Here is a 24,342-nt window from a genome sequence, read left to right as displayed (position 1 = left end):
TTATCCCGGGCGTTTTATAACGAACTCGCCAATTACTGAGCCGAATTAGTTTTAGAGAGCTGCATTCTTCTCAAACCGAGACTGTTTCTCTCGTTTATTTTCTTCGAGCCTTTTTATAGTTTATTGCGAAAAATGAAACGGAGAATGAAAGGAAGCTTCGTAATCACGCCGCTGAAAGAAAGAAAGAAAACAAACAAACAAAGAAATTGGTTCGATTTAAGTTTCTCCACCAAATCTCTTTCGTGCCATCGGAAGTTGGCCCAAGATGCAGCATATTCCCCCAGGGCGGCAGTCTTGTGAGGCCGACAACAGCAAGCCTTTATTTCACCAGTGTTGTGCCCGCTACCCTATTTAAAAGTAGCGCGATACTAGCGGCGCTACAAATTTACGAATGTAGCGCGATGCCGCTACCAAAAAATGTAGCGCAATTACCCTTCCGCTACTTTTTCGCCGAGGGCCTATGAATATATGTGCCATATATACGCCAGCCAGATTCAGGGATGAGCGACGGCCACGGCTCGACTTCTCTGAGTTGGGCTTACACGACCTGACAGCGAGTTCACTGGACTTACTCTAGCGTCTAATTTATTTTATTTTCTCCCTCAAAAGTAGCGGTAGCGGAGGCGGTTCCGCTACTCAAAATTGCAGCCGAAATTACTTTCCCTCTACAAATAATAAATGTAGCGGAGTTACAGCTCCGCTACTGAAAAAAGTAGCGATTACAGTATTAGTGCCGCTACGCACAACACTGCCTTTCACCCACACCACCACCTTCTTTCGTGCCACAAAATACACGTGTAGCATTTTCCGAGGACTTCACGAGTGTGGCATTTTGTAGCTCGCTTTTTTTTTTGTAGAACGAAACGTAGCAGAGGGGTGGTCCAAATGCCATCCCGTATTAAAGTGTATGACAGAATACGACAAATCACTAGGCAGTTTTAACTATGGAGTACGCAAGTGCTCTAGGGTCACAAAGAAATCAGGTGTATTCACTGCGCGTACCCAGAATGTTTTGCGCCGAGCGCAGTGATGACTTCTTATTGTTCTCGGAAAAAAATCGAGCGCCTTTTCTAGAGCCGGCCTCCAACCCACCAGCATTTCAGCTTAGGTGGGTCAGCACTGCGTTGTTTGTTGACGGAAATGAATAACATTATTTATATTATTCCAGTCCTCCTTGCTTTCGAGGCAGACGTGCATGATGTTGTTCTCTCATGGGCATCTTGTAGCGTGACGTCATCCCTATATTCGCTGACGTTCGGGACCGTCCAGCACGACGCTAGCGGATTTTGATGAAATTTGGTATGCTAACCTACGTGACACGGGTCTAATCTTTCGATTGGAGCACTAATTTGATAATTAGAGTTGAATTCATTAAGAGCGGTCAAAATGGGATTCAAAAGTCCCAAACCACCTCGCCCGTTGCTAATGAGGGATTCTTCACCGGTAGTTTTCGGCAATTTCTTTCGTTCCCTGTGCGCTCACCCTTTTCTATCAACGCAACTTAATTCACAGGGTTCGCGTTACGTTGATTATAGCCTCGGGAAAACAATAAGTCCAGTAACCACACAGTGCTATTCATTCATTCATTTTGTTTTATGGCCGGTGTATCACCCCGACAAAGGAACTCACGCAACCTTTCACGCGACTTCAATGTAACTCATCCCTACGCCGCTGTAGCTGCACCGTGCTGACAATGTTCAACATACCGATTGAAACTCAAAAGATTTGCACAAGGAGAAGCAGTAATGCCGACAGCGTATGTGCGATGATCGTGCTCTAGAAGAAACCCAGGAACACGCATAACAAAACAAAATTCAGAGTGTGCAGCAAACAGATGGGCGTCACCGCAGCAGCAGAGTATGAGTCATAACCCAAGCGCCGCATCAGGTGTTCGTCACTTGGTAATTTCCCCGCAGCAGTGTGAGTCCACGGTTAGAAAGACGACCGTGTACAAAACGCGTAGCGGAGATTCTGTGCGACCACCTTCTTCGTTGGAGTTCGTTAGCCTACGCACGGTCTGCGAAAACACGAACAATAAAGGTGACCGAAGCAGACGATGCCCCAGAAACAGTGGAATGAAAATTGGAGTTGCGTTACCGTGCAACTTCTTCGCGCACCAAACTCGTAACCCGCAGTTTCAAGTTTGTATCCGAATTATATACTAATTATAGTAGCTGCACAGCGATAAAAAAATGGCAGTTTTGATAACCAGTGAGGCATGCCCCGCCGGATTCCGGCCGGCGAACTGACGTCAACGTCCATATATGGGCATACTGGGATGTAACTCTTCCATTGGCTGCTGTAGAGACGGTGGCCCGGTCACGTGCGAGACTGGTGGCCAATGGTGTTGGCTGCGCCTGCTTTACTACCATATATGGAAGTATCGTGAGCGATTTGAAAGAACTAATGCACGTGCCATAAAAAGCCGGTGTCTGGGTCGGGACAGCTTCAGTTCTGTGACTGCAAACGTCGGGTGCTTCTGTGCATTTCTAAATTCACCTGTAAGTGCCTTGTGCTGCTTGGATTTTGACTTGGATCGTTCTGCTTTGCGCTCGGTGGATTATCGTCGGCTGTTTGCAGCTCATTTTGTGGAATACGCCTTGGAGTTCGAATTCTAGATTGTTCGAGTGTATGCCCGATTCGATTCTCCGCCTGGTTTTAATTATAGTGTAATGATTGCTTTTTATACGGCTCTTTCAGCATTATATGGCATTGTATTAAGATATTAATGCTGCAAACGTCTTTAGTTTTTAATCTGACTCTTTGCTTGTCCCTTTGTAATTTGTCTCTTCAAGACTCTAGTTTTTGTGTAGCGTAGCATTGTGCAGATTATTCTTACTAGTTTTACACTCGCGTATGATATATCTGCTGTAGGAATGTCGTAAAGGACCTTATTTGGAACAACAGAGTTGCTTTATTGAATGCATTGAATTTTCTTGCGCAGCTTTTTCCGGTTGAAATCCGTTCTTGAGCACAATGTGTGACGACGACGTCGCAGCTCTCGTTGTGGACAATGGCTCTGGTATGTGCAAAGCAGGCTTCGCCGGCGATGACGCCCCGCGAGCAGTCTTCCCATCCATCGTTGGACGCCCCAGGCATCAGGTAAGCAAGTCGATACGTCCGCAAATGTGGGAGAATGTCTCTTTACTTTAAGGGACCGGGAATCTAGTATCAAGGACGGAGTACGGACGGGATGGAGGCTAAAGTGAACGCTCTAGTCACCTGCCCATATATGGGCAAAAACCGGTGCTATGAGTCACGTGATGGCCGTCGTCTGCTACGCGCCGTTCTTTGCCGTTCGTGGATCGTGGTTTCCGGCTATCTGAAATTTGTCCTGGATATCGGTTTAGATGTTTGGTGTATCAATTTTGCATTTATTTTTGCTGGAACGCGTTAGTGCTAGAAATTTTAGCACGAAGTTGTTTCCGGTCACGGCTACAAAAAGCATAGCACATCGTGTGCTCGTTGCGGGTCACTTTCAATATGGAAGGAATGATTGCGCTGTGACGACGTGTCGCATCGGCACTAATATTTTTCCCCATTTTTCAGGGCGTTATGGTGGGTATGGGCCAGAAGGACAGTTACGTCGGCGACGAAGCCCAGAGCAAGCGAGGTATTCTCACCCTGAAGTATCCGATCGAACACGGCATCGTCACAAACTGGGACGACATGGAGAAGATCTGGCACCACACGTTTTACAACGAACTCCGAGTTGCCCCCGAGGAACACCCTGTCCTGCTCACGGAAGCTCCCCTCAACCCCAAGGCAAACCGCGAGAAGATGACTCAGATCATGTTTGAGACTTTCAACACTCCGGCTATGTACGTGGCCATCCAGGCTGTGCTGTCCCTCTACGCTTCCGGTCGTACCACCGGCATCGTGCTCGACTCCGGAGACGGCGTCTCCCACACCGTCCCGATCTACGAGGGCTATGCCCTGCCACACGCCATCCTCAGGTTGGACTTGGCCGGCAGGGATCTCACAGACTACCTCATGAAGATCCTCACCGAGAGGGGATATTCTTTCACCACGACGGGTGAGTTTAGAAAGGGTGGTGTATCCCATTTTGAAACTCTTATTAAAAATCGTGTTAATCCGCTGAACCCTCGTTATTATGACCACGGTCGTTCCCGAAAATGTTCGTCATAATGCGGAATTGTCATATTAACGGGAGGGATTTGCAGAGGTTTCACTGCACTGTTCCCCAGGTGTATGGTTATAAAGCGCGTATGTCAGATTATCGGGGAGTCGTATTAACGAGGGTTCACTGTAGTCCCAAAGTCTGCCAATTTGATTGGGGTTCTGTGCGCATGAGTATACTTCATACTTCGATACTTAGTACACGAAACAACCAATGTAAAGGTACATTGTACTGCTATCCTATGCGTTGAGGTGCAGTCATATGACTGCAGGGTATGTTTCGAATCTGTTTATTTTTAATGACTTATATTTAAACAGCTTATTTTAAACGATATATTTTGCAACTCTATACTTTCATTCTCTATTCTTAGATGATTGTTTTTTGGGCAGGGACTTTTGCGCAATTTGATTCCTTGTCGGGGGAATTTAACGACGTTTATTGTAAAACAATGTATCTTGAAGGGGTTTTTCTTAATGGATTTAAAAATTTATTAGTGCAACCCCCCCCCCCCCCCCAAAAAAAAAAAAAAAACTGGTTAGCATTCCGCACGGCCTCTAAAACTTGCTTCTCCTTCCCAGCCGAGAGAGAAATTGTCCGCGACATCAAGGAGAAGCTGTGCTACGTGGCCCTGGACTTTGAGCAGGAGATGGCCACGGCCGCCTCTTCCTCTTCCCTGGAGAAGTCCTACGAGCTGCCCGACGGCCAGGTGATCACCATCGGCAACGAGAGGTTCCGTTGTCCCGAGGCCCTCTTCCAGCCTTCCTTCCTGGGGATGGAGGCTTGCGGAATCCACGAGACCACGTACAACTCCATCATGAAGTGCGACGTGGACATCCGTAAGGACCTCTACGCCAACACCGTCCTCTCCGGCGGCACCACCATGTACCCGGGCATCGCGGACCGCATGCAGAAGGAGATCACCGCCCTGGCTCCCTCCACGATGAAGATCAAGATAATCGCTCCGCCGGAGCGCAAGTACTCCGTCTGGATTGGTGGATCCATCCTGGCTTCCCTGTCTACCTTCCAGCAGATGTGGATCTCCAAGCAGGAGTACGACGAGTCTGGTCCCAGCATCGTTCACAGGAAGTGCTTCTAAGAAAAAGACTCTCGTGTTTTTCTTTTTTTTTTTCTTTCACTGCCCAAAGAAAGAGCTGTGCTCTAAAAAAAATCGTGTAAGACTCTGTGCGACAGACACGGTTTGGCGGATTACTTTTTTACAGGATCCGCGTCCAGCATTCCGGAAACCCAGAGGGAGAGGTCTCTGGCGGTTGTCCATGGAAGAGAAAATTGTATTTATGAGGTGTTTATACGAATAAATCTAAAGTGCCCTGCATGTGTTGTTGTCTGGAGTTGGAGCAATATTTTTTTTTTGAGGGGGGGGGGGGGGACACTTTCACCCATTTTGCCCCCGTTAACGGTATTATAGGGTATTGGTAAGTTACCGGTATTGCAAAGTAACTAACGTTGTACCATGGTGAGTAGTAACACCCACTATGTGTAAAAGCACTAAAAAAACTGCTTTAACAGGTTGAGTCCAAGCTAAAGGGATTGTTGGTGTAAACTACACTTTGTGGTAGTCGAAAATTCTAGGAATTCTAGGGCAGTTTCAAAGACTGCAGAATGATTTGTGGAATATACAAGTATTCTTTGGGTGTGGCCAGTTCAGGATGCCATTCCCACAAGACTAGTGGGAATATCCCCTTTTTTTGTGTGCTCAGTTTCACATATTTGAGGACTGCTTGCCATTCGGAAGGTTTGCTGCACCACATGCATGGCTGGTACAAGATATTACCACATTACTAGCATATCTGTGTGAACAACTCTGTGTGTATCCCATGCGTCACTTGGTAATATGCCACGTGGAAATATTTTGTGCCGCAAATTGATTTATGGTCCCAGTTGGCATATGAGCATACATTATAGTCCTACTGGGATATAAACACGAGCCACGACACACACACACGGGGAAGAACAAGTAAAAAAACAGAACTGCTGACTCAGACGAGAGGCAGCAGTTTTTCTGTTTACTTATTCTTCCATGTGTGTGTGTCATGGCTTGTGTTTATATCCCAGTAGGAGTATAATGTATGTCTATATCCCAGTATATCAAGGTACCCCAGCTTTCTGTATGAATGCATTATAATTAGGGCCTGACTTTTTCGGGTTTTATTTTTGGCCAAATTCGGGGGGTAAAAATCGGGTGATATTTTTCATTCGAAAATTCGGGTGTATTCGGGTTAAATCCCGTTACGTCATATTCTGTCGTCAGGAATTCGGGTGCATTCGGGTGATTTTTTTTTGTTTAATAAAAATTTGTCTTAACATGGAACTAATGTTTAGCAATGTTATCAAACTTTATTTTAATGCACGCTTATGAGTGTGCCACGCGACCCGGATGTTTTCGGGTAGATTCGGGTTAAACCCTAATTTTACAGATTTCGTTCGGGGGGTAAATATCGGGCGGATACGGGTTTAACCCTAAAAAGTCAGGCCCTAATTATAATATCAGGTAATGGGGGCACCTCGTAAGCACAGAAGGCTTCATTTTTGCCATTACAGTACCATTGTAGGAATGACATCCAATGGGTTCTGCATCGCGAAGCTGTTTATTTGTCCCCTTCACGTAATTCGTGTGGAATGCTCTTTTCTGTTGTGCTTCCAACATTTTGGCTGACATATTTTGTGCACAACAATTTCAGATGAGGAGCTGCATGGGTGTATGAGGCCAACTGTGCCAGATTACATCTTCAATGTGTCCCAGCCTCTTGGAACAGGGATGTCAAAAGACACGTAACCCTGCCTCGTAATATTGGTAACGTAATTCTGTGTGCAGCAGTCTTCGGTGTAAGGACATTGGCATCATGCGCTGCACAGTAAAAAGGTAACAGAAGAGGGATAGTTTTCAGTTTGATTTCTTCCCCTAATTTAGAATATTCCGAATGCCTTCCATCGATTCTTTCATAATAAGTGCAGTCTCTTGCACGAAAGTTCTTGTTCGAATAAATATTAGTTGCTCCTAACCGTTTTTCATGTTACGTGTGTAATAAAATAGCCTCAATATTGACAATGGTGGCCATTTGCTCTTGTCCGCGCATATACCTCGATTATGTCAGTCACGAAAGAGAGACCAGGAAAAAGACTGCTCTTGCAGGTAATATTTTATTTACGAGAACCTTTAGAAGAGTCTTCACTTCCTTCCTGCCCTCCTCGTACTAGTCTTAGACAACCTTTTTTATTCTCACGTCTTGCTGGCTTGTTCTCTGTGCAGGAACGCTACCTCTTCCCAAGCAAAGGCTGTGGACGGACTGCTCATGCAATTCTCTGCAGTTGCAATCCTGAAGGCTTCTTCTATCTCCCTCCCAGTTTTTCAGCACAAGGGTGGTACCGCTGTGGAGCACTCAGATTCTGGGCTGCTCTCAGCCGCGTCTGCTCACACATAACCTTTTCATTGCATTCTGTGGATATGCAGGCATCCGAGGTATTTATTTCTCCGATGTACTTTCCATTTCGCTCCATGCTTTATATGCCCGATTCACCTCCGATGCATCAAATATCTGTCGTCCATGTGTCCGCCTCTTATCACATGCTTCAAGAATCGATACGCTTAGATCATCGATTGTCGTCAATTTTAGAATAAGTGGCATCCATATTGCAGCGGAAAACCATAGTTGATAAATTCCTGACTCTTTCTTTTTGTATTTTAGTATCGAAACCACTCTTTGGCCAGCAGCTGAATGCAGAGGCATTGAGCATCCAAATGGTGGCCAACTAAGAAGTGGTTTGCTGCTTTAGCTTTTTTGGTCGTAGCCATCAGTGATCTTACTTCATGTCCTTCGCTGCAGTATTGGAAGTCGCGACATTCTTTTCTGTATTACCTCCAGAGATCTTATTTCATTTCATTTATTAAACCTTAAGGGCCCTTCCAAAGGGCATTGCATAAGGGGGGATTGCAAAGAGCAAAAAGAAGAAATATACAACAACAACAATTTACAAAACATTCATGTATACCCAGTGTACACACAAAAATTGCACACTGACGATGTACACTCAAAACTTTTAAAAGAACAGCTGTTGACATGCAAATTTGAATTTCGCAGTATCAGTAATTTAAATACTTTGGCGGGAAGCGAATTCCATACTGAGACACCGAGCTGTACGGTGGAGAATTTGCGGGCGTGTTACAACGTTTCCGAATTGATCTATTACAATTTGGTTCATTAATGTAGGATGTGTTACTGTTGTACTTTTGTGGTCAAGGTGTGTCAGTGTCGTGTAAGTACGGCAGTTTTGCACCTTGTTTTCTCATGACCGCGCGCACCAGTTTTATGAAACATTGTCACGTGTTTCACATTGACATTTGTTTTTAAATTTCAAAACGCAGGACGAAGCGGTAGATAGTGATAGATCAAGTCGTAGTGGCACCTAGTAGACAAAGCATATACTGCAGCTCACACCTGTTGTTGGGCTGTAGCATGTGGCAGTGAGGTCACTGCATGGTAGAGCTTATCCTTCAGTCTAACTCGACGTCCTTGTTCCTGATCTACAACTGCAACAATGCATGCTTTCTGATCCAAAAGTTCACGTAGATATTGCACGAGAGTGCATGTGGCCACTGGCACAGTGTTGAACTGAAAATTTTATCAGCTCAGTTTAGGTTCGGACATAATGGTTTGAGTTCTTGCTCTGCTCCGAAGGACATCCCGTATGTCGGTCCGGACCGGCTTGTAAAAGCTTAAACCTGTTCACAAATTGGCTTGATGCTTGGGATATGTGTGACAGTATAGTATATATGATCATAGCGACAATCCAAACAATATTGCAATCCATAAAATGCCCTAGAGAAAAGAAAGCATGCAGCAGGGATGACGATCACTTTTCTGCATTCTTTATAGTTCTGTGGGGTTACTGATGCTGCACGCAAATAGCGTGATGGTCGCAAGTCACTATTGTGCCAGTCAGTGCGGTGGCCGCACTGCATGCCTAAGAGATCTGACGTGACATACTTCAGTTATCATAAACCCTCATAGACCATCACCCTCATAACCAAATCTTCATAAAAACTCTCAGTTATCATTAGAGCACAGATAAATATGCACTAGAAACTCCCAAAATACGCGTGCAACTATGCACTGAAAATCTTCTGAATATGCAGTAAAAATCCTCAATATACGCAATGTTTTTCATTTTTCTTGGTATGAAAACAATGCACCTTATGCCTACTGAAAAAAAAAAAAAAAAAAAAAAGAGACTATTTTATAATAACGCGAATAAGGGAATAACGCGATAAAATAAAGCCGCCTTCTTCCTCGAGTACGCAACCAAGAATACAGTCAAACTCCTTTACAACAAAACTCAGTGGACAGCAAAAAAAATTCGCAGTAAAGGTATTTTCGTTAAAAAGGATGTCTATTATTGGACGTATAGGGCTCCAGCGGGACCGCAAACAAATTTGCTGTAGTGGTATTTTCGTTAAAAAGTTGTTCGCTATAAAGGTGTTTGACTGTACTTGCGCCACTAATATAAATCATGGAGCTCAAGGCTTTGCGTTTGTGATTGATAAAATAGCGTAAACGCAGGCTGACAGGTGGACGAAACCCATAACAAAATAAGCCTGAGAATGTGCAACATGAAAAACACGGGCATACAAATATATTTGTGTTTTTTGTGTTGCCCATTCTATGGCTTGTTTCGTCATGGCTTTTTGTTCCACACTGAATTATGTCCATTAAAATGCGAAAGTCACCCATCTTCGTAACGGTAATGTGGCGAATGTGAACTGTGGCCCATCGACCATGCATGCAGCAGAGGATAGAGCAGCCTGGGTATGGGCTGTACACTGCACCTCACCCCACCGTAGCGGGGAAAATATTCGATGCCGACCAGAATTTTCGCAAAAGACGACTCAGTGCCATCCCGAAACCAGCAAAAGCATCCATGAAAAAAGAAGTATATGTAAGGTCTTTTACCTGCTATTATGGCAAAATATGCACTTTTCATGCAGTTTCATGCGAAATAGGCCACAATGTGCAAAACATACATTTATATGCACCGTAGAACCTTTCTGATCGGTCCCAAACCAAGACTAAATTTTTTTTTTATCGTTGAGATACGAAACCATATCGAGAAAAAAAACATGCATGTGCATGAAAATCCGTGCTCTAGTTATCATATCTAGTTATCATATCTCACAGACTTTGCTACTAAACAAATTATCAGTACTTCATCTTGGTCCGTTGGTTGTCAAAGAGATAAGCAATTTCCTGCAAGACCGTGCCCAGGTAGTAAATGCTAATAACCGTTACTCCTCATCCGCAGTAGTTACTTCTGGTGTACCCCAAGGTACAGTTCTGGGTCCACTTTTATTTTTAATGTATATAAACAACCTCCCGCAACATATCTCTTCACACATTCGTTTATTCACGGACGACCGCGTCGTCTGCCACCCTATTTACTCCCCAGCAGACCGTCTAATACTACAAGATGACTTAAATAGAATTAGGGAGTGGTGTTTAACCTGGCACATGTTGCTAAACCCCGCTAAGTGTAAATATGTTAACTTTTCTCGTAAACACCAAGCATCATTGTCGTCGTACACAATCAGCGGATCACCCATAGAACGCGTCAACACCTTTAAGCAGTGATGGCCACTAACTACTTCTACAGTAGTTTAACTATAACGACTAACTACTTTGCGATTGAGTAGTTTAACTAGTAGTTCAACTACTTTTCAGGGGTGTAATTAAAACTACTACGTTAACTACTGCAATGTAGTTGAACTACATCTATAACTACTTGACGCTGTCCATCAACACCGGTCCCTCGTAGTGTTCTTGGACACCTAAATATGAATCACAAGCAATGATAAACTTTGACTCAAGCCATTGCTACGATCGTCAAATACAAAGCTTGCGGCGGGATTCTTTCTGTGCCTACGCGATAAACTAAGTTGCAGAATTATTTCGCAGCAAATGATGCTTCACTAGACAAGCATTAAAAGTGATAATTTAGTACGCACGCACAACACAATTGCTCTGCACCTCCGTTCTCATCAAACAAGTAGCTCAAGATAAAAGTCGGAAGCACAATCGTGCCGTAAAGCTTGCGGCAAAAGCGGAATTAGTTGCTGCCTTCAGTAACCTAACTACTCTAGTTAACTACTTAAAATAGTAGTTAACTAGTAGTTGCGACTACATTTCTGCAAGTAGTTGATAACTACTTTTTAACTACAATCAGGTAGTTTAACTAGTAGTTTAACTACATGTAGTTAACTACTGGCCATCACTGCCTATAAGTACCTAGGAATACACTTTTCATCAGATCTATCATGGAACGCTCATGTCACTCACATACTATCAGATACATATCATTGTCTGGGCTACCCTTGCCGACATATCACGCATAGTTCTCCGCAAGTTAAGCACATGGCATACCTCACCTTCATCCGGCCAAAGCTTGAATATGCGAGCGCTATATTGGGGGGGGGGGTCATCAGCAAACGCATCTTTCAAACAGCATTGAAGCTGTACAGAACAATGCTGCACGCTTCATTTTTTTTTTTTCTCGTTTTCTCATTTATTCATATTTAATATCCAAGACAAATGCGTGGAGGTGGCCAAAAAGCAGTGCAAGACTACTTGACTAGGGCACGCCTCCGTGTTTTAACGAATATGTGAATGAACGAATATATTTTAACTTCCGTACGTTTTTAACGAATATATCCCCCATAGTAGTGTAACTGCACTTAAGCAGCAAGCCGGAGTCATTGACCTCAAAACCCGCCGTAAGATACATACCTTTTTCATAAGTTCTTCCACTCACCAGCTCTTCATGAGAGTTACATAAACAACCCTTCATACATTTCCAGCCGTCTCGACCGTCAAGGCAAAGGTACTAATAAGCCGCTCTAAAACAACCACATTCAAACTGTCATTCTACCAACAAACATCATAAGACTGGAATAACCTACCACATCATATTGCTGAACTATCTGATTACAACCAGTTTGTCGGGGCGCTCTAACCTTATATTTCACCTGACTCACCCGATTTTCTTTTCGTTTTATCCTCAATTATGCTTTTGAATTATAGTATGTAATCCTTTTTACGCCCCTGTAATTGTGCCGCTTATTAACTATCTAATCGTTACGATGTATTTCATATGTTGTGTTCATGTGATGATATTATGTGACGTACTAACCGATACCCACTCCCTCATGTATAATGGCCTCACAGCCCCTTGATGGCTCAATAAATGAATAAATAAATAAATAAATAAAGCTAAAAGCTGATGGGGAAAAAGCTACACAACCGTCAGATAACTGGTACTGCCTAAAACGCTATGCACGCTTGCGAATGTGGGTTGTGCCCCAGAAACAGGGAAAAAAGCATATAGCTGGCATGTGATGAGGATGTGTGTGACACAAAAGTTGCTCCCTTAACCCGTGCGTTGAGGTTGCTAATCCCCTCGAAGTAGAGAAGCCTGCGTAAAGTTGCCATATCCCACGCTTAAGGTAAAAAAGAAAGGAAAAAAGAGACACACGCACTATGAAAGAACATGAAAGAACTGATGTTCTGAGGCTGGAACAACATAGAAGGGACAAATACATACAAAGCCTCAAATTGCCTAAGAAATTAACGATGAAAGATGAAAGTCACTGAAAAGGTTAGCCAGCTGTAGGACTCGAACCCACATCTTCTGGATTACTGGTCCAGGGCTCTACCAATTGAGCTAAGCTAACACGCCTTCTCAGCGACTTCCAGGGTGCGTCATCTGAAGGGTTTCTTAGGCAAATTGAGGCTTTGTGTGTATTTGTCCCTTCTATGTTGTTCCAGCCTCAGAACATCAGTTCTCTCATGTTCAACAGTTGCCGCCTGCGTCGATCCCTGTCGTATGAATGTGTGTATGAGTGAGCAAAAATGTAAGAGTGAAAGGAGGATGAGTGAGAGAGAGTGACTGGTTTGTCCCTTCAGATGACGCACCCTTGGAAGACGCTGAGAAGGTGTGTTAGCTTAGCTCAATTGGTAAAGCCCTGGACCGGCAATCCAGAAGATGTGGGTTCGAGTCCTACAGCTGGCTAACCTTTTCAGTGACTTTCATCTTACACACACACTGTTGAAGGCAATTTGACGGACTTTCTGAGACCTCGTGTAAAAAGTGTGCGCTTAAAATTTCGGGGTAAATGATCGGACCAGCGTTCACCAACCTGAAAACATAGTCTTCAATAATAGCTGCTTTCTAAAAGGTACGGTTGTTTGTGGTTTGATTTGACACTCTGATCACGTGGATTGAGAGAGCTTTTTGCGGTCGGAAATTATCAGAACTACAGGCACAGGCTGTTCTAGTCCGTTGAATAGATTTTCAGAGGTGTTCGGCCTCGGGCATTGAAATGAGAGCTTTTTGTTCAGTATAAGTGAAAACGCCGAGAGCAGGCTTGTACAGAAGGGGCATCTATTACCCACCATAGCTGTTCGTGGAACTAAATATTGACGAAAGCAATAATGTTGTGGCGTTCCCTCGTGAATTTGCATACAGCAAATACTGAAAAGGGCAGAAGCAACAGTATTCATAGCTAAGACAATGAGACAGATGCTGAACGTCCATGCATCCCATAAAGCAGCGGTGTCCTGCTGCTCATACATAGGCTGTCATAAGAATTATGTGGCACTAACCATATCACATGTGATTGAGGTCTGTCACTTCAGTATGAGGTAGGTATATTTAGGGAGTGACTTTTTTGGGTTAACCCCAATTTCCCCAAGTTTCCCCCCGAAGTGTCCACGACCACTTCGGGTAAAGCCCGATTGCTCCCCAAGTTCAGTTCACTATATGAAATCCTCAAGTGACGTTCCCACTGAAGACAAACAAAGGTCGTCACATGTAACACATGTAAGAGTGGTCACTTACATTCCCAGAAACACACCCATGTGTGTCAGCGCTGTCTACGCCTTCGGGGATTAGTGCTGGTAGGTCAAAAAAAAGAAAGAAAAGGACTTAATAGACCAGAGGACAAACAGAAAACACCAGATAACACCCAACGGCAGAATTGTGGCCCGATTTCTCCCCAAGATTACAGATTTAAAAATAGTGCCAGATTTTCCCTCCCCAAATCTAAGGAAGGCGTTCAACCCAAAAAAGTCACACTCTAGGTATATTTTGCAATGTGCCTTTAAGAAAGCCTTTTAGCGGTTGTGCTTTCTAGTAAAGTGCCAATTGCACCATTTACAGAGGAAAGAAATCGGGATCTAAACAATGACAATTCATTTCAGTGGGTGGTGCGTTCACCCCTGAGGCACCCCTGAGTGCAAATGCTTCAGACTCCACTCACTTAATGCGACACAAGTGCCCCTCGCGCACACGAGAGTGTGAGAGCCCGTGTGCTTTTCGAGCTCTCGTTTCAAATGAGTGCATGGAAGCAGACGACAAGGGTCTGTGTGCTAGACGTTTTCTGTGACCTACTTCCTGTTGAGCGGCAGCAGGATGACCTTCGAAGCAAGGAGTACAAGCTGTCCATGTTACCCAATGCTTCGATTTCAGTAAAGTGTAATATTTTTCTAACTGTTATCACGCCGTGTGGACAACTTTCACACGGATATCGGTAATTATTCGCGTTAAGTATGCAGTGCTTTAATGCAGTTATCTTCACAGTAAACAGCTCCTATGTGGCCTCTCTTACAAATTCCTATCTTTTCCATTTTGTTCGTTGTTACAAGGAAATGTCTTCACAACTGCTGTCGTATCTTCCAACATTGCTATAGGTTCAAACTAAGCCAACCTGTCCTCCGTCCGTGTACTGCATGAGTGGACAACAGGAAGTGGCATGAGTGATAGCGAGGAGTGTAGCGCTACAATGTTGCTTTTCGCTGTTTAGTGGCCGCTCCGAGTGTCTCATTTTGATGATCTCCCCATCTCCCATCTCCCGACTTGAGTGCGCCAAAGGAGGGGCACCTACTTAACGCACCAATTGAAATCTGGGTCTCCCTTCATGTACTAACAATCTGACAGCTGGCCACACTGGGTTTTGCTGCAGCAACAGGGACCTGTCACACGATTGTAAATGTGTGTATCCGTTGATGTGTATCCGTATTGTGTATCCGTGAAAAACTCTCCATCACCAGCCCCCAAGCCCATCACCAGCCGGCTGCGTCGTGATGCAGCCATTCATTTTAAAGGCAAACATCGTCCCCAAGAGCTATTATTGCCTGTGTTCCAGGACTACACTTATGCTCATGTAGAACACCTCTCAATATGACAAAGTTGCAATATATTGTGTGGCACATGATCAAGTCTAATGTGATCAAGGCGACACCATAAAAGCCCCGCTTATCTTGCTGGACAATATGAGACATACCCTGAGTTTCAATATTATTATACCTCCTCATTGTAATTAACTACCTCCACCAACGAAATATTTTTATTTACTTATTCTTATTGATTACCACAAAGCGGTGGTGTCAGGGACGAGATGCTCTCGTAGAGCGTGGCAAAGGCCCCTGGCACCCAGAGTAAAGTAGAGTGTCACAACTTGAGACAACCGTGTCATCATCGCCAAATACAGTGTTGTTGCTATTAAAGAAAGGACGACGACCTTCTGCGGGAACTGTGCAGGGAAGATCCATGGAGTCTATTATATGTTTTGGCATCACATATGAATGTGCAACCTTTGTTCTCCTGCAGTTAGAGCCAACTTGGCACGTGATATTTAAAGTGCCTCTCAAGTGAGATTGAAGCTCTTCAGGCAAGCATGGAGCCGAAAGATCCTTTCCATTTGGTTTGTTCCTTTGCAGTCGTTCAGTGCAGCGTTCGACTGCAAATTCAGTCAAGATACAAATAACGTAGGAATAGAGAAAGACGACCACATCCTCATATAGCTCAAGAAGAGTCAATAGGAGAAATCCTCAAATGAGTGATATGATGTCTTTGGTTCAATTGTTATAGCTAGATGGGAATTATCTGTGCCCACAGACACGTTTTATTTTTGTGCTCTAAAGAAAAAAATATCAAATGCAACTCTTTCTTGATGTGATGTTCAACAGACCTCCTTACAAAATTGGAGTTTTTTTTAGAAACTGACATGCAAAGTTGCTGAATTTAGAGAATCTTTGGTCACCTTGAGCTACATTGATGTAGGTATGTTGCTTGAAGAAACAACAGCTGCAACCTAAATATAGTAAGGAACATTTTTTCTGAATCAATGGAGAAAATATCTACTACTAGGGAATCAAATGCCAAAAGCCAAAGGATGTTGCATTCGAACGCCACTTTGCCATGTCTTCCAGAAACATGGTGCTTTTGTTGATCAGCGAGGTCTGAGGAAGAAAGAACTCTGTACTGCGATTGGGGGTTCCTGCAAATCTGAGAGAGCCAGTCAATATTGAAATCACAGTGTTTACCTGCCATAGGGGTATGTTAGAATGACTCAGGCTCCGGTTCGGACTGTACAATTTCCCTCATTCCAGTTTTCGGGGACAACAGACCAGGTGCCCGGTTTGTTAAATTGAACTTTGTAATGTCTTATGTAGGTAACATTTATTTATTTATGATACTTCTGGTACAAGTGCCATACACGGAGGGGTGAATACAAATATTTGCCAACAACCAATGCAAAACACAACAAGAATGAAAAAAATAAACATAGTGGGGAAGCAGCCAACGATAAGATAGCAGTCATTCATCATGGTAAGATAAGATGAGACAACTCTACTGAATAGAGGATAGGGGTGGTAACATGCAGCTAGTTCTTCCAGCAAAACGTTCAAGTAAAAGGTAAAAGGCTAAAGGTAAGAGAGAGAAAAGGACACCTCAGAATCAATATTGTTCCGTGTACTTTGAGTGCTTTGCTTTTCGATGTAAAAAACTGATATAGTCCTCCATCGTTATACATGTTTGATTATAAAGAATTGGCCAGAATAACTTCAAACGATAGATTTTGTTCCTGTTTGCTAGGGAGGGAGGCTCGCTTCACGTAAGAGATCAGAAGGAGATACTTGGTGCGAATATTTATTGTACAGAAAACGAGTGGCCCTCCTCTGAACCCGGTTAGACTCATGGCAGTGCACTGTAAAGTTGCATCTGCAACATGGTATTGTTTTTCATGTTCATTTTAGGAACACCTGGAAATCAGGGTAACTGAACGTTCTGTTGGGACACGTGTTGGCTGCCAGGTTGACTTGTCAATCCCTAGGATGCTGTTGACTATACAGCCCACATTCACCTGAAAAATTCTCTGGGTGGTTGAATCTGGGAAATAGTACCATTTTGAAGTTCACGTCTCCAAGAATCTCCTTGGTTGTGTATGCGAGGTTGAGTTGCTTCCTTGGGATTAGGGACAGTGGAAGGTTTGCCCCCCTCAAGAAAATTTATATACCTCTACCCGACAAACGTCATCATGACGTTGGTAGACAGACCGAAACCAAAACAGATCGGAAGGGGAAAGCTGGGTTCTACGAATGAGCAATTGTTCGCTGAAAGAAAATAGGACCGAAGGTTGCGTCACTTTCAGAGACCATCGTAATCCCCTCAAGACCGTGGCTTTCAGGCGCGACTCAACTCTACCAAACCCGTGGCGCTGTCGAACATTATGATGTCATTTGTTTACAAATAGGTAAAGGTCTATTACTTTTGTTTACTTTCCTAGGGGTTGCCACTGTGGGTGACCAGGGTCAGTTTTGGTGCATTTATTCCGTTGTTTCTTGGAATAAAGCAGCCTCCCAGGTGAAAAGTGTTTGCAGTTACAAGTGGTTTATGAAACATTTTAGTTGAAACCACTTTTGTCCATAAATGGTGTAAAGTGGAAATTGTTTCATAAACCATTTGGAATTACAGACATTCTTCACCTAACTAGTCAAGGGGCTCCCAAGGCACAACACGTGGTGACAGCTGTGTCCTCATTTCACATGAAAGACGAGCCAGTTGCTACCACTGGGCACATTTGAGTACATTTTTTGCATGGCAGTTTACTTGCCTTTCTCTCCTACATTTCATTTTTGTTGTTACCTATCATCCTTTACGCATCAATAACACGTTGTTAGCTATTCTGAATATGACATCCTTCTCTCCTGATTTGTTGACATTGGGCGTCCAACGCTTTCCACAAATCAGAAAAGATAGTCCTCACATTCCAATTGCAAAGCCAGTCAGTCTGACATAGCATAGAAGTGTATGTTCCTCAGGGGACATTTCTTCCGGCTCCCGTTATGGATATGCCAAAAGGTCGCTAAAATGACTGGATTCGATGGCAGATTGTCGACTGCTCAGTTCAGCGTCGTTCATCGTCTCATCATCATGTCACATCTCATGCTGTCCACTGTGCCTTGGGGTAGTGAGCAGCACCCAGACTACGCACGTAATGTGTTACTAGTAATTGCGTTACTTGTAATCAATTAACTTTCTGAGTAATTTTTTGGGTAATCAGTTACTTTACTGTCAGAGTAATTTTTCGAGTAATCAATTACTTTCTGAGTAATGGACTACTCAGTAATTGATTACTTTTCCGGCAGAGATTAACTTATCTTTCAGATGTTCTGCCCCTAAGTCAAGCCCCTCGTGCCATCAGCCTTTGTTGGGCTGTTCTACTAACGCAAGCGGAGGTCATTTTAATGCTGTTCTGGAATTCACTCCCTAATCTCTTCCTAGACCACTGTGTTGGTACCTGAAGCTTTGGAGGTTTAGTGAGTCATGGGGAAAACGTGTTCCCAGGCGATAAATACAGTAGACGTACAGATCTATCTGTCCTATGCGTTTTTGTTTTTCATGTTATTTGAGATATTCCGCTATTGAACTTTTTTTTTCTTTTCTTTTCTGAGGCACATGAAGGCGGGTATAGTAATTTGTGTGAATGCAGCGTAACGACCGGAGTAACGCGTTACTTTTCTGCTCGTTACTCAATTACATTTGGAGTCGAGTAATTGGTAACGGTAATCAATTACTTTCTGCGTAGATGTAATGGTAATCAATTACTTTTTTCGAGTAACGGGCACAAGTCTGGCCGCACCACATGTTGCAAATGTCCCCAGTCATTGTCATCGATTTATCTGTTATCGTCGTTGTTGCAGTTTCAAAGGAGCAGAAACGGCGCCCTCATGAGGTAATGGAAATCTTAGTGTGGACTCTAGGGTATTTTATAATGAGGAGAGAAATTGTTTGCGTCCGCTTTCAACTACCACAATACTCAAAGCCATGTGGACGGACACTGAAGATTATTTCTGTATACTAGTAAAAATGTAAGTATATTTAGTGTGGTGTAACTCTGCACATTCATGTGGTTGGTAGCCGTGTTTTCTCTTCTGCTGTGTGTTCACTTCTCGACGTTTTTTTTTTGCAATATCCTATTGCTGTTGGGTAATGCTCACGTCTGAATAAATCTGTAGAAACTCTAGTCCACAAGAGACGAGTCAGTGCGTTGTCTTATTACTTTATCCCCACAGGTTCCTACGGCTCTCAGAGTCGATTTTGAGAAGCCGTACATCGCCAGAAGTCAAATGCCTACAATAAACAAACGTGGCACTTTCAACGTGTCCATCACTTCCATAATTACAGTGACAAAGTCCATCAGCATGGTGATAGTGTCGTTCACTTGCACTCGAAAATGAAAATTTGTGGTAACTATACAGTCAGTAATTTCCCCATAAATCCACCTCTGGGTGGAACCGAACCTCCAGGTGGGGGTGGGGAGTATATACATTGGTAGCCGAGATGGATCGGGCAATACCAAAAAACTCGGGGGGGGGGGGGGGGGGCTGCAAAGAACCAGGTTGTGTGTATAGGGAAATCCCTGATTGCAGTGCGTCATAGTTCACCCACATGGTGATTGCACCGACCTTTTGGAAGCGAAAATGAAAATTTGACCATCGGCTTTCACAGTGAACACAGTTCGTTCACGTCACAGGTAAACTTGGGGGAATGATTGAGAGGGGTCTACACACAGTAATATCCCGTGGCAGTGTAAACATAACCTATTTCGTAACTATACAGTCAGTAATTTCTCCATAAATCCAGCTTTGGGTGGAACCGAACTTCCAGGGGTGGGGTGGGGGGGTATATACATTGGTAGCTGAGATAGGTCGGGCAATCCCAGAAAACTCGAGGGGGGGGGGGGGCGCTGCAAAGAACCAGGGTGTGTGCGTCGTTTGAAGTCTTGCTAGGCTTTCTCCACTCTCACATATTTCCACGCTTTACTCATCAAGCTGCCTTGGACGGCGCATTGTATTTGTATAATGATCAATCATCATCGCGGCGCTGACGCAGAGGAGGAAACTGAATCTCAAGTTCTGCCATATAGCTTGGGCTGAGATTTTCTGTTGATATCTGCAAATGGTGAGGACACAGGCAATTAACATTCTGTCAAACGTTCTGGTCAAAGTATTCGATGTGCGCGCCCGGTAGCACGTCAAAATAAAAAAAATAAGAAAAATGAAATTGAAAATTAAAAAAATGTTACAATAAATAAAATAACGGTGTTGGAAAACCGGGGAAAACGACGAAGGGGGTCAGACAACGCCACCTAGATACAAAAAGGCCTGCTCGTTGCCTCCTCTCCCTCATTCGCTACGTGGACACATAAAGTCAGAATTCGTCAACTAGCGTGATTTCCTGTTCCGCGAATTCAAGAACTCTCAAATGGTTGCAGTTAACCTCGGAAATTTTAACCTTTAGACCATAAGCTCTCCCGAAAATCAGTCTTGAGAAAAATATGGGACCGTTTTGCGCTTCATTTTGTTTTCCCATTTAGTACGCGGGGACGTGCACTACTCGCAGACGACAGTGGCTGCCCATGCGGCTGACGGTGGCTCGTCTTCATATGGCTACGGCCGTTGAAAACACGATCCTGATTGGCTAACTCTTAGTTATATCGTCACGTCAACCAGTAACGGCGAGCCATTTCACCACCACCATCGAGTAAGCAGGCTTTCTCTGTGTAGGTGGTGTTGGCTCGGACATCAGCTGCGTGACATCATCGGTGAGACATCATCTGCATGCGATAGACTTCGATCTCGTTTCCTGGACTCGGAGTTCCTCTTTACTTTCTACGAGGGGTGTTCAAGTCAAACCGAGACTTTTTATTTTTCGCAAAAGTAAAATGAACTTAGAGCCGAGAAATTAGTTTTATTTTTCAACGTAACCTCCAGATGCACTAATGCACTTGTCCCAGCGTTTCATTCACGAGGGCTTGAATGCCAGCAGCGTAGAAATCCTTACCGGCGCGTAGCAGCCATGATCGGACCGCATTCTTGACCTCGTCGTCGCAGCTGATCTGGCGGCCCCCAAGGAACGCCTTCAGTGGCCCGAAGAGATGGAAATCGCTGGGGGCGAGGTCTGTACTGTAAGGGAGATGTGGCAGCAACTCCCAGACAAGTTCCTGTAAGGTGCGTGTCGTGAGGTAACACAATGGCCTCCTAGGTACGTCCGAGGAAAGTCATCAGCGGACAGAGATAACATCCCCAGGACTTCCCTACCAGGTCCTCAATTTGTTAGAAATGTGACAAAGTGAGACTCCCCGTCATATCCTCAGGACCTCCTATGGGAGCTACCAAATGACGCGGCTAGTACAGTTATGGGAGCAAGCAGATACCTTAGTGAATTATTTATTTTGGGAAGTGAGGGCACATTTGCAGCACCCAGTCAGCGTGTGTGCGTTTTTTATATATTTTCAACCTCGGTCACCAGCTACCATTCGTGGTTTCTCATCTGTATTTCGTTCAGCGTATTTCTCATCACAAACAATGAGTGTCACAGTTTAAAAGGCAAAAAAAAAAAAAAGATATATATATATATATAAAAGGCCCCTAGGTCACTAAAACCTGCGAAACCACTTAGAAAGGCATATGATGCAGCAGCATTTCCTTTCCAAGACAGAACAGATACAAGTTATTGCTTGTCTTCCGAACTGCAGTAGATTCGGGAGTCCTCTTCGCTTCTCAGTCAAAACAAAGGGTGAGGTATCTAAGTTTAACTTGATTTCGCACATAACCAACAACGAAGTGAGAAATTGCTTGGAGTATTAAATCGCTATCAGGGTAGTGTCCGTGTTTCTTACTGCTTTGGTTTGGTGCATGCATAGTAAGTGAAGCTTGAGCAGTGAAACGCTATTATTTTTTGTCTCTTCGGAAATAAAAGGCTCCGCGCAACCTCCTGCCAGGGACCCTTTGCGGACACTCATGCAACAAGACCGCAGTGAAAGGTCTAGCAAACTGTATTTTAGTGCACGTCAAACGATGCACATGAACGGATTCCTTTAAAATCCGACGATCAGTATTTGCGTCCCTATATCTCTTTTTATTTTATATTTTTGTTCGTTTTTTTTTAATTTATGCATGAGCACTCCTTCTTTGATTGTATTGGGTAATGAGAAATAAATCTGGAAGTTGATTACAGGCTAGCAGGTATTAAAATGCACAACGCAGTATTAAAATAATTTACTTCTCCTGTGCTTGTTCCCCGGTTGACGACCGCAGGATCTACGCAAATGACAATCACTGGAAGCTCCTATGATGACAGCCTGTGGACCTCCTCTGTTCATCCCATCACGGACGAGGACGTGATGACACTTTGAGGACATCCTGAGGACCGCGTGTGTTCTTGGGGATTGTCCTGTAGGAGGAGGACACCTTTGGTGATGAGGCCCGGCCGCTTTTGCTTCAGCGCCTTATGCAGATCCCTGAGAACGTGTCAGCAATATGCACTATTGATGGTGGTACCACTGGGCAGAAAATCAACATGAACAAAGCCAGCCTTGTCTCAGAAAACCGTGGAAAAACGTTGGATGTTCTCAGGAACTCTGACACTGGTCTCTGCGCCGCCTCGGCAGGGATCGTCCTGCACTGACGTACGACCCTCTCGGAACGTTTGCTCCACTCAAACGCTTTGCTGCGGCTAAGTGTATCGTGGCCATATTGAGCCTGAAGTCTTCTGTGAATTTCAGATGACTTTACGCCTTCAGTCACGAGAAACTTCATGACAATTCGCTGTTCGGTGTGCGCGCTCACCTCGTTGTCGGCCATCTTGTCCAGCACGTGTCTTCTGTTTTGCACAAACTTTGGACCACCACGTTGTGAACGCGGAGGCCTGCCGCGTGTGAAAATGACGAAAAAGAAGTAGCGCGAGCCATTTGTACACTCAGGAGACAAAGTCCCGGTTTGACTTGAACACCCCTCGTACAAACGGCCCTGGGTATTCGCGAAATAAAAAAGAGCTTGAGAATTTCAAGTTTCTCTTTGGGGCCACACGGCATAAACACGCCTTTCTTTATTTCACAAAATCTACGACTATCACATTCCAAACCGACGTAAGGAGTTATTTTCCCCATCTTCATCCCGCATTGATCATGAACACAAGGTCGGATCGGAATAATGTCGTGGCAAAGAAAAACTTGCTTTCGGTCTTCCATTCCTCGTTCTTCTTTAGGGTAGAATCACCTTGCATGACCAGTCACCGACGCACTCGATTTTACACTGTCGTAATGGTTGTTTTGTCGTGGCATGCCAATAAAGAGGCATCCGCACAGTGCGACGCGCACTAGACAAAAAGAAGCCTTTATTATCGAACCCTGTGCTTTTAAAGCTGCCGGGATACGCCCCCGCAGCGCGTGTACAAGTAATCACAAGTAATACGGGGTTACAAGACGGCTAGCGTAAACATTGATAAGCAAGCTACATCTGGAACAGTGAACGCGTATCACACAATGGTTACTAATCGATTCTGCATATCTGTTCTTTACTCCCTTACTGGAGTAATTACCGTTATATGGCTGAGTGGATAAAAGCAACCGCTCCTTGCAGGTTACTCCAAGGTCGTGCGACTAGGAGGCAGTGGGTTCGAATCCTACCACTGGTTATAGTGTCTCGTGTTTTTTTTTCTTCGCTTTCCGTGCTTTGCCAGACAGATGTCGGCACAGTTCCCGTATGAAGTCGGCCCAAGAGAGTTAGTCGTGCCCTGTCTCCCCACTCATCCCTATCTGTCCACGCCGTGAGTTATCTAGACTTGCTTCACCCCACCCGACAAACAACCACGAAAATCTAGAGGAGACCCCCTAAAATCTTGTGAGATTGCGCAATATTGAGACAAAAGCATGTAAATACACCCCTTGCAGCAGCACCCCTCCCCCCAAGGACGAAATTCTGGGTCAACGTACGTACGCAGCTCATAGCCACAGTTGCTTCGCGGCGCTAGCACAGGATAAAAAACAAAACAAAAACGAACTGACACTC

General features: G+C 44.3%; 2 protein-coding genes across 4 annotated transcripts in view; both read left to right on the top strand.

Annotated features, from left to right (window-relative positions):
• The first annotated feature begins 2,392 nt into the window (after positions 1 to 2,392).
• LOC135366429 (actin-5C-like) lies at positions 2,393 to 5,474 on the top strand. The gene is made up of 4 exons (XM_064599126.1): positions 2,393 to 2,501; positions 2,945 to 3,102; positions 3,550 to 4,036; positions 4,720 to 5,474. Exons 2-4 carry the CDS (start codon positions 2,977 to 2,979, stop codon positions 5,235 to 5,237), a joined length of 1,131 nt encoding a protein of 376 aa, XP_064455196.1. The 5' UTR covers positions 2,393 to 2,501; positions 2,945 to 2,976; the 3' UTR covers positions 5,238 to 5,474.
• A 1,720-nt stretch (positions 5,475 to 7,194) lies between these two features.
• LOC135366428 (transcription factor 15-like) overlaps positions 7,195 to 24,342 on the top strand; it is a 48,891-nt gene continuing 31,743 nt past the window's right edge. For 2 of the 3 annotated variants that reach the window (XM_064599125.1, XM_064599123.1), the window contains exon 1: positions 7,195 to 7,619. The gene's annotated coding sequence lies outside the window, so the exon portion shown is untranslated. Of the gene's footprint in view, positions 7,620 to 17,639; positions 17,742 to 24,342 lie in introns of all 3 variants that reach the window. The other variant, XM_064599124.1, reaches the window with a different exon arrangement.

The sequence above is a fragment of the Ornithodoros turicata genome, chromosome 8, assembly GCF_037126465.1.
Source record: "Ornithodoros turicata isolate Travis chromosome 8, ASM3712646v1, whole genome shotgun sequence".
In the NCBI taxonomy this organism is placed as follows: Eukaryota; Metazoa; Arthropoda; class Arachnida; order Ixodida; family Argasidae; genus Ornithodoros; species Ornithodoros turicata.
This window is presented reverse-complemented; position numbering and strand designations above follow the sequence as displayed.